Below are 17,543 nucleotides of genomic sequence, written 5' to 3' on the forward strand. Positions count from 1 at the left end.
TTTATTATTTTTTTTGAAAGAGCTACAGAGGGAGATATGTAGAGGCAAACAGAGAGAGAGAGAGAGAGAGAGAGAGAGAGAGAAAGAGAGATGGCTACAATGGCCAGGACTGTGCCAGGCTGAAAGCAGGAGCCCACAACTTCATTCTGGTCTCTACATGAGTATAAGACTTGGGCTATCTTCTATTTTCCCAGGCACATTAGCAGGGAGCTGGGTCAAAAGTGGACTCAAACCAATGCCCATGAGGGATGTCAGCATTGCAGGTGACAGCCTTACCCGCTACACCACAGTACTAGCTCCAAGATTTTCATTTGTTTTTATTTTATATATATATCTTTTTAATTTTTTTATTGGAAAGTCAGATATACAGAGAGGAGGAGAGACAGGTTCACTTCCCAAGTGACTGCAGCGGCCAGAGCTGTGCTGATCTGAAGCCAGGAGCCCAGAACCTCTTCTGGATCTCCCATGCGGGTACAGGGTCCCAAGGCATTGGGCTGTCCTCAGCTGCTTTCCCAGGCCACAAGCAGGGAACTGGATGGGAAGCGGGGCCACCGGGATTAGAACTGGCACCCAGGATACCTGCACGTGTGAGGCCAGGAGTTTAACCACTAGGCTACTGTCCCAGGCCTAATTTTTATTTCTTTCTAAAGGCAGAGCAATAGTGAGGGAGAAAAACACAGAGGAAGAGATCTACCCTCTCTGGTTTACTCCCTAAAGGGCCACAATGATGATGGCTCAGGTCAGATCCAGGAGCTGAGAACTCCATCTGCTGTCTTACATCAGGGTCACAGGCTGTCTTTCTCTGCTTTCCTAGGTTTATCAGCAGGAAGCTGGATGAGAGCAGAGCAACCAGGACTCGATCTGGTGCTCCAACATGAGAGCCCAGTGCTATATCATAACACTGCTCCACAAAAATGGGAAAGGGCCAAGCATGATGGCTCAATTGGCTAATCCTCCCCTTGCAAGCACCAGGTTCCCATATGGGTGCCAGTTTGCATCCTGGCTACTCCACTTCCCTTGCTGCTTTTGGCCTGGGAAAGCCTTGGAACCCTCCACCCCTGTGGGAGACCTAGAAGAAGCTCCTGGCTCCTGGGTTCAGATTGGCTCGGCTCATCTCCGGCCTTTGTAGCCATTTGAGGAGTGAACCAGCAGCTGGAAGATTTTTCTATCTCTCCTTCTGTCTATAAATCTTCCTTTCCATAAGTAAATAAATAAAGTGCAAGAAAATAGTGACATTGAGCTGGCATCAGGCCAGCAGCCTTACTACCCACCTGTGTGGTCTGCCTAGGAATGTTATCTACAAAGATCACAACTTACCCTTGAAGCATGGGTAACAGATAAAGACAGTGCTACTAATTTAGTCTTTACCAAGTGCTTTGCCTGCACTCAGCCTGGTGTGGAGGATCACATTGCCCCTGGCCATATGAGGTTGGTCCGTTTCACAGATGAGCAAACTGAGCCTGGGAAAGCCCCCACCAGGTTCTGTAGAGCAGCATTGTTCTCTAGAAGTTTCTACAATTAGTGGAAATATCCTAGAAGACCCCACCTGAAATGTGGCCACAGTAACTTTGAGGAACTGAATTTTGCATCCTGTGCCATTCTGGTTCCTGTGCCTGTCTGTTGCCTCAGACAGCTGAGGAGGGGAGAGGGGCTCCCCTGGAAGGGATGCTCCACTCTTGGAGGTTAGGCAAACCTGGTTGAGGCTGGCTGGAGGCAGGATCTGAAGTCCTGGGTCAGGCCTCCCTGACCTGGGCTCTAACCACTGCACTGCCTGGCTTGTTTCCAGCTATTCTGAAAAGGTGCAAGTCTCAGGCGTGGCTGTGATCAGGAGCATATGGGAAAGGCTGTGCAGATGCCCTTGGGGCAGGTTTATAGGGGCAGGGTCTCCCCTTCCTCTGTGATCCTATCTGCATCCTTGACTGGCTGTTGTGCACACACTTGGTTCCCCCACTGCTGCAGGTTCTGCTGGAGTCCCTCTGAATGTTGGTCATGAGACGGTGATGGGTGTGGGAAAGTGTGGGGAGGTTCCAGCCTTAGGCCTCCCCCACTAAACACAAGTGTCATATCCTGAAGTCTAAGATTCTAGCACTTTCCAGCCACTTTATTGAACCTTAGCTGTCTATAATTTTCTTGTCTGTAGGATGATGGTTGTCATTACTTCTGGACTACTGACCCTGTAGGACTTGTGCAACTCTGTAGAATATGAGCTGGTGGAAGATATTTGAGCCCAAGGTCGTGGCTCATGTGAGCTTGTTCTGGTCCCACTCACTTGATCAGCAGTGTCATAACAGAACAGAGATTGCTATTGGGTGGTTCTGTGTTTGAAAGGGGTGTGAGAAAATTGTGGCTACCACAGACAGCCACGTGGGCCCTCTCTTGGCTTGCCCCTGGTGTCCAGCCCACTGGTGTAGTTACAGGAACAACCGCCAGAGGGCACCTGGGAATGCCACCATCAGGCCCTTGGAGGCCATCTATGCAACATCAGCCCTCCCAGGGGCTGCCTGCAGTTAGCAGCTCTGTCCCATGGGTCATCTCCCCCAGGTGGTTCCCTAGAATGGTTGTGATGGGGTTGCTGTAATGGGAGGACGGAGATCACTAGCAGCTAGCAGAAGAATGGAAACCTAACTTACTTTTGGTGCAAGCAGCTTTATTTAACCTGGAGCGCTGCAATGTAATCCTACCGTAAGAGATTGAGCACTTGAGTGGCTAGGTCAAGCTGACCCTGTTTGTGAGTATCTCTCTGACGCCTCATGCATTTTCAATCAAATCAAAAACATTCCCAGCACAGGACTTCTCCTTGTCCGAGGGCAGCAATTTGCGTCAGCATGTTGTGGAAATTCCAGCTCTGGGGGGTGGGGCAGGGTATCCTCTCTCCCACTAAGGTAGGATTGTTGTGGGGGGCATCCTTGCTGAGGTGCTGTGTAGCTGTCAGCATGTGCCTCCCCTCCTCAGTAGTCAGGAATCCCCGCACACACATACACACACTGACCCCATGCCTTTACAGTAAAGGCCACATGCCTTCACTGGCCTCTGTGGACGCACATCTTCACCCAGCACTGCACCCAGAGGGTTGACCTGTGCACCTGCTTTTTTGCCCCTGAACTTCAGCCACGCCTGGAACGCTTCCCCCCTTTATCCTGCTTAGGCATGATTCTAATTGCAACACCTCCTCTGGTTCCCCAAACCGAAAGTCATCTGCTTTCAGTACGCTGCTGGCCCTCATCGCTCATGGTTTTATTTTGTTTGTTTGCTACCTGAACACTCCGGCTGGCTCTTACAGACATCTGCATCCAGTGTTAATGGACAGGGCCATTAACACTCTCAACCCTCACCTCTGTCAGTGGAGACTCTCCTGGACATGCAGAGGGCTGTGTGGACCACAGGATAGTGTGTGGACCACAGGATAGTGTGTGGACCACAGGATAGTGTGAGTATGTGGGCGGTGGAGGCAAACCGTTCCAGATCATTAGCCCTCTCACAGTGCCCTTCGTCACAGTGCCACCTCTTAAAGTGGTTCTCCTCCCACAGGGATGTCCACTGGTTGCATCAAACTACCATATGCTCAAGAATCACTGTTTATGATGGGGGCTTCTGGAAACGGTTGTTTCCTAACCTCCTGTTTCAGGAACTCTGGTTTCACAGGCCAGGGTCAGGGTTCAGAAGCTGTCTTGGAAGTAAGTGCCCTTGAAGTCCCGGGGCAGATGCCTCAGGGCTGGCCGTGATACCTCCTGTGTAGTGGACACTTATGGTGCTGGCTGTAGGTGCACCTGCCTTGTCAAACATTTGGAGGCATTAAAACCTCTTGGGCCTTGGGCCAGTCTGGATGGGGGGAAGTGTAGCTTCCTTAAAGCCAGTCCTTATGAAGTGCCTTGGACCTGAGTGGGTGCACACAGACAGACGTAAGGACAGGGCTTGTTCAGGGCTGGGGAGGGTCTCTCTTGCTGATGGGTTGCCTTCTGTCTTGCTGGTGGATGTGAGTGCAACAGGACTGGTTGCAAAGGTGTTGAAGGCCAGGGGCCAGTGAAATGCAGTAAATGTAAAGGTAGCCCCAGGCCCTGGTGTGGAGTGCTGACAATCCCTGACACGCTTCCTTGGCCTTGAGATTATGGGGGCGACAGGAGGGAGACGTTGTCTCGACTGCAAGATGCCAGATTCCACCCTTCTGAAGCCTGAAACCACCCCCTACCCCCCACCCCCGCCCCTTTTCTCCAGGGCTTGAGACCCTGGGCTTGGTGAATGCCTGGATGCCCTAGGGTGCTATCCCGGAAGCCACCACTTGGGGTCTCTGAGCTTGCCTGTGTGCCCACATGAATCATAGCTGAACACTGAACCTGGAGGTGAACCTGGAGGTGAACCTGGAGCCAGGACAGGCTAGCTAGGCTCCAGGGATGTGGGTGGGGGTTGAGCACAGACCAGGCCTTTGATCCCAGCATTTGCTGGGGCCAGGTTTCCAGCCCGAAATGTCCATTTGCCTCCCTGTCCGCCCTCTAACCTCCAGACAGCTGGCCTGAATGGGGGAGGGGGACCCTCATCATTGGCAATGCTGGGAAACACAGGTCATAGCTTGGGAATGTGGCCTTGGGCAGAGGTGAAGGGACCCAGAGCCGAGAGAAAGACATGTGACCCTACTCAGCACCCCCTCCCCTCTCACCGTATTTCCAAGCCCCTGCCCTAACTCGGGTACAGATGGATGTGATGTGGGGAGTGGCCCAGGGAAAGCAGCTTCAGTTGGACTCAGTGCTGACCCTGGTAAGAGCAATGGGTAGGTTAGAGGCCAGCTGCTGGTGGATGCCTTGGCAGGGCCCCTGAGAGGGTGGGGAGCAGGCCTCAGGCCCTGCCTGGCCTGGCCGCTAGGACTGCTAGGGGGAGGCAAAAGTGGACCTTGGGGCTCCTCTGCTTCTGGGCATTAGGCGAGGCAGGGGTGGCCTTGGTTGGCACGTTCCCTGCACTGGGGATGATGGTGACTGGGTCGGGGCCACAAATAGCACAGGAGTTGTGGTCCACCGACTGCGAGGAATGGGGCCGGGGAGAGTGTCACACGGTGTAGTATCCTTCCACCCCAGATTCCTCTGGGGACTGAAGCTCTTGCAGCCAGAGAGCAGGCGCCACAGAGGGGCCTGTGTGCCTTTGAGGGCCCTGAAGCTGTGAGGAGAGGAGAAGCAGATCTGGCTGCCTGGGAATGGGCAGGGTGGCTAAATTCAGCCAGTCTCTGCCCCTCCCCTCTCCTCCCCCTCCACTCCAGGCCTGGCTTCCCGTGGTTTCACAGCCACCTCCTTCCCAGCCAGCTGCCCGCCTGCCTCCCTGCCCTCCTGCCTGCTACCCAGCCCCTGGCTGCCTCCCCCTCCCTCTCTCCTTCCCCCCTTAATTCCCAGCCTCCCCACCCCACCTTACCCTCCCCCTGCTGCTGGGTTGCCAGTGCGGGGCCTCCACTGGGTCAGCTCAGTGAGTGGGGCTGGGCTAGCTGGGTTCTCATTCCCTGGGGAACCAAGGTGGGTGGGCAGTGGGGACAAGTGACAGGCGAGCCTGGGCCAGGGCAGAGCAAGGTGCAGGCTTGGGTCCGTGTGCAGAGAGCCTTGGGGTGAGTTGGGGTGCATCCCTGTGCCTGGGGGGCGGGGGCTTGGGGTGCGGGAACCAGGAAACCAGGAGGAGGGGCCGGGGGCTGTGGCAGATTCGTGTCTGTATTTGGCAGTCGGATAGGAGCCAGCTCAGCAAGGCTGGGCCCCTAGCCAGTGGCGAGGGAGGGTGACGGGGCCCTGGGGATGCCCCAAGTCCCGAGGCTGACTCTGGCACCCCTCCCCTTCTTCCCCAGGGTGAGGTGCCCTTTACTTTGCAGTTCAACACTGTCTTCTGGGCCCCAGAGAGTTTAGGGGTCCCTGCCCTAGGGCTGGAGCCAACAGGTGTCCCTCGGGCTTCTGGGCCAGGAAGCTGAGAAGAGGGAGGGCAGGCTGGACACGCTGCCTCATTGGCTTTGGATTGAGGTCAGGACAGGACTTGTCTGTGGTGCCTATTTGTTTTTGGCTATACCAGGCCCTGCTCGTTCAAGAAACAGGTGTCTTGGCTCTGCTATTCTGGAGTCCCCGAAATGTATAACCCCCCACTTTGGGAGCCTGTGGCTGGCAGTTCAGGTTCCCACTTCAGTAGGAATGTGGGAGCAGCCACCTGCTGCCTGTGTGCTTAGCCCCGGGATGTTCCTTAGGGAGTTCGCCTACCTCTACCCGCCTCCATTCCTAGGCCAGCCAGCAGGGTCAGTGTTGACAGGGGCTGTGTCAGAGGGGGCTCCACCCAGGCATTCTGGGACCTCAGGTACCTGGGCAAGGACACAACATGCCAGTCCCAGAAGTGTAGTCAGGGAGGCCTGCCTGCAGGAGGATCCTCTCTTGCTGCCCCGTCTCCCCAGTGTATCTCTGTCTCTCCTCCAGGTGGGTCCTCCTCCCCTTTCAGCAGCCCCATCACTTCCGATGAGGAGTACCTGAGTCCCCCTGAGGAGTTCCCAGAGCCTGGGGAGACCTGGCCACGTACCCCCACCATGAAGCTCAGCCCCAGTCAGAACCGCAGATCTTCGGACGCCTGCTCCAAGGCACCGCCCACCTTCAAGGTCAGACCCTCCCTGCTCTGTTCCCCACGTGTGTGCCCACCCTCCTCACCTTGTACAGGAACCGATGTGCTGCTCTGACACTTTGGGGTGTCCCCCCTACTTCAGGTCTCGCTCATGGACCAGTCAGTGAGAGAAGGCCAGGACGTCATCATGAGCATCCGTGTGCAGGGTGAACCCAAGCCCGTGGTGTCCTGGTGAGTAGCAGCCACTTAGCCATTCACCACCCTGCACATGCACGTGCCGAATGGGGGGGGCACCAAGGAGGAAAGCAGTGGACCTGGCCTGGAGGCTGTATCCTGCAGAACACTCCCTCTGCCCCTTGCCCTGTGCCCACTCTGGGTATACGGGTAATAAACAACTTGGTGCCGGTCCCCTTGGGGTGACTGGCCAGGGAGACTGTCACCCTGGGAGGACCCCCAATTGTTGATGGGGAGACTTGGAAGGTCCACTGTGTATCCAACAGTGAAGAGTAATTTGTCTGTCTTGCTCAGTCCCAGATGCCCGGATATGCTCAGCTTGCAATGCTTTTGTTGGTTTCAGTTCTGTTTTTCATGTTTAATGATTCGTCTGGTCCCCGCTGAGATTTTTGTCAGCTTTGTGAGCTCTCATGTCCCTTTGGGGAAGAGGCAAAACTATGTGTCTGTGAGAAATAAAACCAGCACACGGGGACATTTCAGAATGGTTAGCAGCCTGAGAAGGCGCAGTCCAGGTGTGCAGGGGTGAGGCAGGAGCAGGCCTTGGGTCCCAGGCTTGCCTCCACCTGGGCGGGGTGGGGGTGCAGATTTGGGGGCAAGAGAGGCCTGACTGATCCTGCAGCCCTACCCTGGGCCCTGGTGACTGAATCCTTGGCCGTCCCTCACAGGCTGAGAAACCGCCAGCCCGTGCGCCCAGACCAGCGGCGCTTTGCTGAGGAGGCCGAAGGTGGGCTGTGTCGGCTGCGGATCCTGGCCGCTGAGCGCGGCGACGCCGGCTTCTATACCTGCAAAGCCGTCAATGAGTATGGCGCCCGGCAGTGTGAAGCCCGCCTGGAGGTTCGAGGTGAGTTACTCTACGTTCTCTTCCTGTAGCCTCCTTCACTCCGGCCGCCCCTCCCTGCCCTGCCCTGCTGACAGTTCTCACACACCTCACAGACAGGCTGTCACGGCTAGAGGGGCTGCTTTTGTCATTGAATAAACCAGAGAGGGCAAGCGACTTACCTCAGGCCACACAGCAGGTGGTTCTGTGCTCAGAACACATTCCCCTCTCCCCTGTGTTTAATCGCCAAGCTTCAGGTAACATCGGCCAGAAATCCTGCTTCCTGCCACCCAGCCATCTTGCCCCCACACTTTTCCAAGCCTTTGTCACCCTGACCTGCCCAGACCCCTCCCTCACACCCATTTCTTCCTTCCCTCTTATCCACACACACACACACCCAACCCATCGCATCCTATAGTTGGGCAAGAATTGCTGTGGGGGGAGTCTGGTGCCTGGACCCGTTCGGAGGGACCCACGGGGTGACTTGGGCATGGAGCATGACAGATATTCCAGGCATGGAAAGAGACCTGACGTGTAGAGGGGGTGGATGCCTGGAGTACGGGACAGAAGGGCAGTGCGGTTGACAGGACCTGGGGGACTACCCCTGGGAGGGCTGGTGGGCTTTTCCAGGAGACCTGGCCTCCCAGGGTTGGCAAGGACTCTGCTGCCCACTCAGCCATCAACATGAGCCTCAGCACAGAGGCCAGCTATGGGGACTTCCTAAGGCCCCGCCAGGGGTACCTGCTGGTACCTGGACCCCTAGCAGTTATGGTTGCCCTTGTGAGCCCCACGGGCCTCTATCTCCCTTCCCTGAAGTTGTCCCTGGGTCTCTGAACTTGAAAACCCATCTCTGGCCTGCTCTTTCTCCTCCAGGGTCTGGCTAGGCTTTGCTTCTCTGTATTAACCCATGTCTTAGTGCTTCTTTTTTTGGGATTTCGCCCAGCAAACCCCCGCCTGGGAGTGTTTCTAATGCCTGTGAAGGCCTCTCCCCTGACTGCTGGGCAACCTGGGGGAGCTGGAATGGGCAGTGCAGCCCTGCTGGATAGCTAGCCCTCCAAGTAGAAAGGGCCCTAGCCAGGTCTGGGTGATGCCTGTGTGTGCGTGTGCACATGTGTGTGCGTGCGTGCGGGCGTGTGCTGCACTAACCTGCCGCTTGCTGACTGCGGTTTTTGTCTGTACACAGGCGAGTGAGCTCAGGGGGCCACCCGTGCTCCCCCTGCTGCCCTCCGAGCCACGCCCCTGTCTCAGGCACTTCTCGGACCTCGCTGTGTTTCACTGCCTCGTGCCCACAGACCCAGCCGGCCTGCCGGCCCGGACCCATCCCAGCCTCCCCACCCCTGCCAGGCAGCACCCTGGGATAGCCCCCTGGGGCTCCTGTGGACCCTGCTCCCCAAGTGGACATGTGACTGTGCAGGCCGGAAACCTGCCCAGATGAACTGGGTGCTTGGAAGGGGTGGCCATGAGAGGTCCCATACCTATCAGTTTCTCCTTGCACCGGGTGGGGGCAGAGGGTGGGGCAGGTGCCATGCACACACATGGGCTGCTGCTGTTGCTTCTGCTGCTGATCACTGTCTGTCCATCTGTTTGTCTGTCTGTGTGTCTGCGACAGTCAGGGAACTCAGCTGGGGCAGTGAAAGACAGAGTGGGAGAGGGTCTTGGCATCAGTAGGATGGGGCCACCGTGAGTGGTGCAGGCCTGGGGCTGGTAGGGTGGGGCAGGGCACATGGACCAGTCTGGAAATGAACTTCAAATGACACAATACTTCCTATTCCACAGAGACTAAGAGCCAGAGGCCTTGGCATGAGCCGTGGCAGGGTTTAGGGTCCAGTTTTGGGGCTCCTGTCCTCCCAGGTCAGGGATGAGGGTACCTTGGATAGGATGAGGGAGTCGGCCAGACTTGGCACAGGAGCAGAAGTGGGGGCCTTTGGAAGCACCTGTTTTCCTAGCACAAATAAAGTCCAATTTGTACCCAGCTGGTGTGCTGCGTTTTCTTTTCTGCCGCGGTCAAGGCCTCTGCAGGGTCCACGCCATTCCTGTTCTCTTAGTTCCCTCTTCATCTCGCGTGGGTTCCCCCTCCCTGGGCCGGCATGGCCAGGGTCAGGAGCTCCTTGCCATCCTGGCCGGGTGGGTGGGCTTTCCCTGCATCCAGAGGAACCAAATGCATCTCTCTCTCTGTGTCTGTCTCTCTGTGTGTGCGTGTGTGTATGTGTGTCTCCCTTGCCCTGTGTGTCTCTGCTCCTTGCGTGCTCCCCACCCCCCCCGTGGCTGCCTCCCCCCACACCCCATCCCCAGCACACCCTGAAAGCCGGTCCCTGGCCGTGCTGGCACCCCTGCAGGACGTGGACGTGGGGGCTGGCGAGATGGCGCTGTTTGAGTGCCTGGTGGCGGGTCCCACCGACGTCGAGGTAGACTGGCTGTGCCGGGGCCGCCTGCTGCAGCCCGCACTCCTCAAATGCAAGATGCACTTCGACGGCCGCAAGTGCAAGCTGCTGCTCACCTCCGTGCATGAGGATGACAGCGGTGTGTATACCTGCAAACTCAGCACAGCCAAAGGTGAGTCCAGGGGCTGTAGGAGGCGGGGGCTAGAGAGAGAAGAACTGAACAGCCATCCACAAGAGGGGACTCCATCTGCTGGGGAGACCGCACCGTACAGGACCCCTGCCTCAATATGGTGGGTGTTTAGCAAGCAGTGCCTGGCTCAAGGGCACTGTAGTTATGGGTTAGCTGGTCTTTGAAGGGATCGAGCGTGCCCAGGGCAGCCAGCAAAGTTGGTTGGACTTCCCACTACCGCATGACTTTGGACAAGTCACAGAGCGGCAGACTGTCCACAGGGCATTAGGTTGGAGATGGGGTGGTGCCTAGTAGGATGAAGGAATCAGTGAAGCACCATACCTGCTGAGGAGTGGTCCATGCCAGCCGTTCTCCTCATGAATGACACCTCCAACCTCATGTGACAAACAAGAGAGGGTAGCATCTGCCTGGCCAGGTGGTGTGGGTTTTGAGCCTGGACTTAGCGGCAAGAAGGTTCAAGTAAGCGTGTGTATCAGCAGGCTTCTCTGGAAGAGTCTTCCGTGGTGGATGACGGGGTTCAAGGGGGCATCCACTCGGGTCAGGGACAGAGTAGGTAGGGTGAGGAAGGGGGTCTTGATCACCACTTGACCTTTTGTTTAAGATCAGGTGTGGAAAGGGGTCTTCTTGGCTTTACTGTCTTGCAGAGATGAGGAGGAGAGAGCTGGGCTATGGCCCTGGGCTTTATCAGAGCCTGCCTCAACCCTGCCCATGTCCACCCTCCTAAGAAGGTCCCATCCTTGGGGCTTTGCCCATTGCCTGGCAAGGCTGTGCCCAGACTCCTGCTCTCTGCCGTGGGGTAGGGATGCCAGGGCCTCCACAGCTTTCTCTGCCCCAAAACTGTGCCCTCCCCACAGATGAGCTGACCTGCAGTGCCCGGCTGACTGTGCAGCCCTCCCTTGCGCCCCTGTTCACACGGCTGTTGGAAGACATGGAGGTGCTGGAGGGCCGTGCTGCCCGCTTCGACTGCAAGGTTAGCGGCACCCCGCCACCTGCCGTGACCTGGACTCACTTCGGTAAGGCTGCTCAGTAGAGCCAAGACTGGGGCCAGGCGAGCAGGGGTGCAGCACCCACCCACCCACCCTGTATTCCTGATTGCAGGCCGCCCTGTGGAGGAGAGTGAGAACCTACGACTCCACCAAGACGGGGGCCTGCACTCACTGCACATTGCCCACGTGGGCACCGAGGACGAGGGATTGTATGCAGTCAGTGCTACCAATACCCACGGCCAGGCCCACTGCTCGGCCCAGCTCTATGTGGAGGAGCCTCGGACCCCTGCCTCAGGCCCCAGGTAGGCTCAGAACCTCCCTGCTCTGACCCTGAGGTGGTGGGGTGGGGGTGTCGGATGCAGTGCAGGTGCAGGGGTGCGATGGAGCTACCTCTGAGCTGCTGTGGGCTTCTTGCAGTTCAAAGCTGGAAAAGATGCCTTCCATCCCAGAGGAGCCAGAGCAGGGCGAGCTGGAGCGGCTGTCCATTCCCGACTTCCTGCGGCCACTGCAGGACCTGGAGGTGGGGCTGGCCAAGGAGGCCGTCTTGGAGTGCCAAGTGACGGGCCTGCCCTACCCCACCATCAGCTGGTTCCACAATGGCCACCGCATCCAGAGCTGTGACGACCGGCGCATGACACAGTGTATGCGTCCCGGAGGGTCCCCAGCGACATCCCCTGCAGCCCCTCTTGCTCACTCTGCCCTCCTGACTCCCCGGCCTCCCTTCCCTTCTCTGGTCTGGTCAGGGCTGTGTTGCCCCATCCCCCATCTCCAGGGTAAAAGAAGGGTGGCCTAGCTTCTCAGCCTATATAGTATTGGTCATCTGGGTCCCTCCATCATGGCTGTTAGCACTTGGGCAGCACGCTGCTTTCTGAGCAGCATCAGGGGTGGGAGCAGGTTCTAGAAGCACCCCCCTCCCTGGGCCTCTGTGTCTGCTTCTAGAATTGGGTTGTTGTGAAGTTGGCATCCCATGTGACGTGCTTAGAGCAGGGCCCCCCAACAAACAGCAAGTGGTTGGGTTATATATGCTCTATGTTACTGTTGCTGTTGCCTTGGCATGCTGATGAAATAATGAGGAGGCCAGGGTGGCAGTGTCCCACAGAGAAAAGCTGCCCAGCCCAGGGCTGTGTCAGGAGGGGCCAGCCATAGAAGGGACTGTGTTTGGGTTGACGTTCTCGTGGGAGCATTTCTGAGCTGTGCTGAAGGAGTCCGGTCTGATGTGATAGGACAGGGCACCTCCCAGGAGAACTTTTTTTTTTTGAAAAGGCGGAGTTGCAGAGAGAGAAAAAGCGACAGAGAAGGATTTTCTTTCTTTTTTAAGATTTATTTATTTTATTACAAAGTCAGATACACAGAGTGGAGGAGAGACAGAGAGGAAGATCTTCCGTCCTGTTTCACTCCCCAAGTGAGTGCAACAGCCGGTGCTGTGCTGATCCGAAGCTGGGAACCAGAAACCTCTTCCAGGTCTGCCACATGGGTGCAGGGTCCCAAGGCTTTGGGCCATCCTCAACTGCTTTCCTAGGCCACAAGCAGGGAGCTGGATGGGAAGTGGAGCTGCTGGGATCAGAACCGGCGCCCATATGGGATCCCGGGGCGTTCAAGGCAAGAATTTTAGCCGCTAGGCCATGCTGCTGGGCCCAGAGAAGGATTTTCTATCTGCCGGTTTGCTCCCTAGATGGCTACAGTGGCTAGAGCTGAACCCATGCAATTTGAAGCCAGAAGCCAGGAGATTTTTCCAGGTCTTCCAGATAGGTGCAGGGTCCAAGGCTTTGGGCCATCCTCTACTGCTTTCCCAGGCCACAAGTAGGGTGCTGGATCAGAAGTGGAGCATCCAGGACTCAAACCGGTGACCACATGGGAAGCTGGTGCCTCAGGCAGAGGCTTAGCATACTATGCCACAGTGCCAACCCCACAAAGTCATCTTTAATAAGTGTCCTCAGAGTACTGAAGGCCAGATGTGCACACTCTTACTTTACTGCCAAACCTGAAGTGCAGGCACTGTTAGCGCTGCATACAGACAGGCATACTGAGGCTCAGACAGATAGAGGGACTTCCCCAAAGACGAGTCAGGTCCATCTGATTTTGGTGCCCAGCTCCTGACCTGGGTGCTGCCTGCCACCCATGTCACATTCTTCCTCCCTCTACCCTAGCCTGCTCCAGCACTACCTGCAGGGCTCTGACCCCTGCCCCGTCCAGGGGCCCCAGATGGGCATCTGTCCCTGCTGGTGCCTGTGTTCTGTCCATGGCTGGGGTTGTCAGCCGCTCCTGGCTTCTCTTCCTTATAAAGCGCATTGGCAGAGATAAATGTATGAGTGACTGTCACGCATGCAGATAACCACTGGGAGAAGGCAGAGGTGTTGGGGGACAAGCCCTGATGGGAGAAAGGACAGAGCAGATGCCTTCCACTTCCTGTCCTCTCCAAGGACGGGCTTCCTTGTCTGTAGGGAAGCAGGCTTTTCAAAAAGGGAGCTTTGGAGCAACCTGGAGCTCAGTGCAGCCTGCCTTCTTTATTTAGTAGCTGTGTGATCTTGGACAAGTCCCTAAATGCCTCTGACCTTCCTGGTAATGTAGAAGTAATTGTGTAGGGTGGTTGAAAGGAGCAGGAGGTGGGAACAAGTGGGCCCTGTGCCCGTGCAGGCAGGGCCCAGAGCTGACAGCTCATCATAGACCTTAGGGTACCTGGTACTTCATGCATCCTAGCATCGGGTTCTGGGGCTGCTGGGGACAGACCTGGACAGAGGCAGCTAGGTTTTTGAGGATATCTCAGGCCAGGTCAGGAGCTACAATTTCTACTGATGAAGAGAAAAGACCCTGCCCCACAATACACACACCTGGCCAAGGAGAAGAAGGAGCCTGGTACCCAGGGACTCAGGAAAGGTGGAGTGGGCCCAAGGATGGAAATGGGGAAGTTTCCCAGTGCTGTCCATTCATGAACTGGTGAGCCATGGGAGGAGAACATTCCAGAAAAGAGGGTTTTTAGGATCAGGCCCTGGAGATAGAACCCAAGCAGCTGCTTGGGAGAGCTGGTGATTAGCCTGGTCAGGCTGAAAGGTAGTACAGCAGGTATGACTGGAAGGGTACCTGGGCTGTGGGCTGTGACTGGCTTTATGAAGGGGTTCTGCTGCTGGAGACCAGGGGATGGAGGGCAGGCAGCTGTCTTGGGGATGCAGGGCTGGAGGTGAGGGACCTAGGGACAGGGTTGGAGGTGCCTGAAGAACAAAGACTTACCAGAACGTTCTGTAGAGACCATGAGCCTGTATGGAACTGAGGGGACACTCAACAGGACTGTGGACCTCAGAGGTGATGCAGTATGGATGGAAGCTGCCAAATGGCTGGGCCTGCCATGTGACTCTGGCCCTAGGGTGACTGCAGAGTGGACCCATTCATAGTTTGCTGCCTGTCCCATCCTTTCGTCTTCACCTCCTCCTTGGCTGAGGGAGTGGTGAGGCATCAGGCCTGGGGTGGCAAGGGTCTGCTACCCCTCTCATAGCTTCTTAGCTCAGCCCCACTATCACTGTCACCCCCATTCTACCCCCAGACAGGGATGTGCATCGCTTGGTATTCCCTGCTGTGGGGCCGCAGCACGCTGGTGTCTATAAGAGCGTCATTGCCAACAAGCTGGGCAAAGCTGCTTGCTATGCCCACCTCTATGTCACAGGTGAGCAGGCACCTACCTGGGCAGTCTGTCTCTGCTCCTGCTCAGGGGCTGGGCAAGGGAGGGGCTGCCACACCAACTTCCTTTCCCTCCATCCCCTGGGGACCATGTTGGCCCTTGTCCCTGCATTTGAGCCCGTGGTCCCCAGCCTCTGCTCCCAAGGTAGCTGGCTCCCTGGGGAGCTGGTGGGGCCCTGAAAGACTCATGGACCCCAAACCCACACCTTTCAGATGTGGTTCCAGGCCCTCCAGATGGTGCCCCGCAGGTGGTGGCTGTGACCGGGAGGATGATTACGCTTGCGTGGAACCCGCCCAGGAGTCTGGACCTGGCCATCGGTGGGTCAGGGCCATGCAGGGCTAGGGGTGGGGATAGGATATGACCAGGACAGCTGCAGCCAGGGGTCCCAAAGGAGCATTATCCCAGAATTTGTGGTATGTATGAGGGGAGGGCGGTGGCAATAAGGGTGAATGAAGCAGAGAGGGTGTGGCCAGGAACAGCTGTGGACAAGGCTGTGGAGTTCCTTGTCCAGCATCTATTCCTATGCTAGGCCTTAGCTTCCCCTCCACAAGGAGCAAACAGTTGTAATACACGTGCTCTGGCTCCCTCCAGCCTGTACCTGGGACACGGTTGGGCTCTGAGACTGGCCAATGGTGGCTTGGCCAGAACAGATGCAGGGAGGCAGAGAGCAATGGGAGGGGCAGACCAGCGAGTCCTGGGATCCTGAGCCAACTGGATGTAGTTGGTGGGGGGCCAGAGGGAGGTTACTCCACATATCAGCTTCTAACAGGTGCCTCTCCTCTCTCCTCCCATCTCCTGGCCAGACCCGGACTCCCTGACGTACACGGTGCAGCACCAGGTGCTGGGCTCTGACCAGTGGACAGCACTAGCCATGGGCCTGCGGGAGCCGGGCTGGGCAGCCACAGGGCTGCGGAAAGGACTGCAGCACGTCTTCCGGGTTCTCAGCACTGCTGGCAAGAGCAGTAGCAAACCGTCCCCACCCTCTGAGCCTGTGCAATTACTTGAGCGAGGTGAGCCTGGGCCACCCCCCGCCCCAGGGAGGCGGGGCACTGGGAGCTGCTGCTGGGCCAGGATCAGGCCCAGGCCTTGCAGTGGAGGCTCAGACGCCCAGCTAAAGCTTTGGAGTCAGACAGGCTTGGTTGCAACTCTGGCTGCTGCTTCCTGGCTGTGTTGCCTAGACCAACGGCTAACCCTCTCTGAGCCCCAGCATCCTCACTTATAAAAATGAGCCTCAGGTGGTGGCTGGGTGTGTTGGAGGAGCAGTAGGTGTGCAGCCCAGCACAGAGCCTACAATTTCCTCTTTCCAGGCCCGCCCCTGGAGGAGGCCCCTGCCGTGGTGGACAGACCAGACACTGTGTATGTGGTAGAAGGCCAGCCAGCTAGGGTTACGGTCACTTTCAACCATGTGGAGGCCCAGGTCGTCTGGAGGAGGTAGGGACGCCCTGCCCACCCTGCTCCCTGATGCGGGGTAGCCCAGCCATGCATGACCTATCCTAGCCACACCTCTCTGGAGGGGTGACCTCCCTTTGACATGTCCCCAGCTGCCGAGGGGCCCTCCTGGAAGCAAGGGCCGGTGTGTATGAGCTAAGCCAGCCGGATGACGACCAGTACTGCCTTCGGATCTGCCGTGTGAGCCGCCGGGACCTGGGGCCACTCACCTGCACCGCCCGCAACCGCCATGGCACACAGGCCTGCTCTGTCACCCTAGAGCTGGCAGGTGAGTGACAATGGGTCAGCAGGGGCCTCCATCCCTAACTGCACACAGCCACCTGCCACTGCTGGGAAGGCAGTCCTGTGCTGTCTCTCAGCCGACCCGTGAGATGCAATGGTGATACTAGTGAACATAACCCTGCTAATCAAATACCGCGTACCTAGAGTGGTACAGCTTCAAGGCTAGGCACCTTTTAGGTTTGCATTAACTTTGCAAGATGGGGGTTGATCATTATCTCCATTTTATGAATGGGGAAAGTGAGGCTCCTAGAGCATACCAAGTAACCAGCCCTAGGTCACATAGCAGCAAGTTTCAATTCTGGATGTCTAGCTCCAAAGCCACTGAGTGCTTGCCGCTTCTGTGCCAGACACAACAGGGAGGAGCCTCTGAAATGCAGCCAGCTGAGGAAGGTCAAGTTGATGTAGAAATCTTGAGAGCTCATGAGGGCATCATGTTGCCAGGCTCCAAGATCCTGGCTGCCTTGTTGAACCAGCCACTTTGACACAGGCCCCCTCTTTGGAACCCCTCCTCTGGCACAGGGCTCTCCCTGTAGCAGGCAGTCAGTACTAATTGTTTTGTTTGCCTGCTTGTTAATTAACTCTAGACACGTGTACCTGCCACTCAGAACGAAAGATCCACATGAGCTGAACAGCAGTACCTGCTGAGTCGGTACAAGTCCAATGAAAAGCAGAAAATGTGACATTTTAGTTAGTAAAAGCGAAGGGGCATTTTCTGGGACTTGAAAAAAAAAATCATTGAAGTTCATGCACTTGAAGCCTTCTGGAGCTTGAGTATAGAGACCAGATTCCCAGAGGAGAGGGAAGAGGGGAGGCAGCTGAGAGTGGGAGGAAGGGCCGCTGGAGGGTGGGCCTCTGCTCTGCCTTTTATTGTCTGCCTCTTGCCCCTGGCCCTGTCCCACCCCATCACTTCCTACCTAGTCAGTGCCTAGCTCTGACAGTGCCACTTGCAAGATGGCCATTTTCCCAGGTGTAGGAA

At 56.8% G+C, this 17,543-nt stretch overlaps 1 protein-coding gene across 10 annotated transcripts in view; it reads left to right on the forward strand.

Annotated features, from left to right (window-relative positions):
• SPEG (striated muscle enriched protein kinase) overlaps window positions 1–17,543 on the forward strand; it is a 53,215-nt gene that overhangs the window by 19,534 nt on the left and 16,138 nt on the right. For 6 of the 10 annotated variants that reach the window (XM_004576798.3, XM_058665047.1, XM_058665045.1 and 3 more), the window contains 12 exons: window positions 6,420–6,595; window positions 6,701–6,789; window positions 7,458–7,633; window positions 9,902–10,162; window positions 11,035–11,193; window positions 11,279–11,468; window positions 11,584–11,807; window positions 14,702–14,821; window positions 15,049–15,153; window positions 15,640–15,846; window positions 16,144–16,267; window positions 16,378–16,553. In XM_004576798.3, the coding sequence (XP_004576855.2) occupies window positions 6,420–6,595; window positions 6,701–6,789; window positions 7,458–7,633; window positions 9,902–10,162; window positions 11,035–11,193; window positions 11,279–11,468; window positions 11,584–11,807; window positions 14,702–14,821; window positions 15,049–15,153; window positions 15,640–15,846; window positions 16,144–16,267; window positions 16,378–16,553 (2,007 nt within the window). Of the gene's footprint in view, window positions 1–5,261; window positions 5,579–6,419; window positions 6,596–6,700; window positions 6,790–7,457; window positions 7,634–8,792; window positions 9,695–9,901; window positions 10,163–11,034; window positions 11,194–11,278; window positions 11,469–11,583; window positions 11,808–14,701; window positions 14,822–15,048; window positions 15,154–15,639; window positions 15,847–16,143; window positions 16,268–16,377; window positions 16,554–17,543 lie in introns of those variants that run through there. The other 4 variants (XM_058665051.1, XR_009245503.1, XM_058665052.1 and 1 more) reach the window with 4 other exon arrangements.

Source organism: Ochotona princeps, chromosome 5 (genome assembly GCF_030435755.1).
Source record: "Ochotona princeps isolate mOchPri1 chromosome 5, mOchPri1.hap1, whole genome shotgun sequence".
In the NCBI taxonomy this organism is placed as follows: Eukaryota; Metazoa; Chordata; class Mammalia; order Lagomorpha; family Ochotonidae; genus Ochotona; species Ochotona princeps.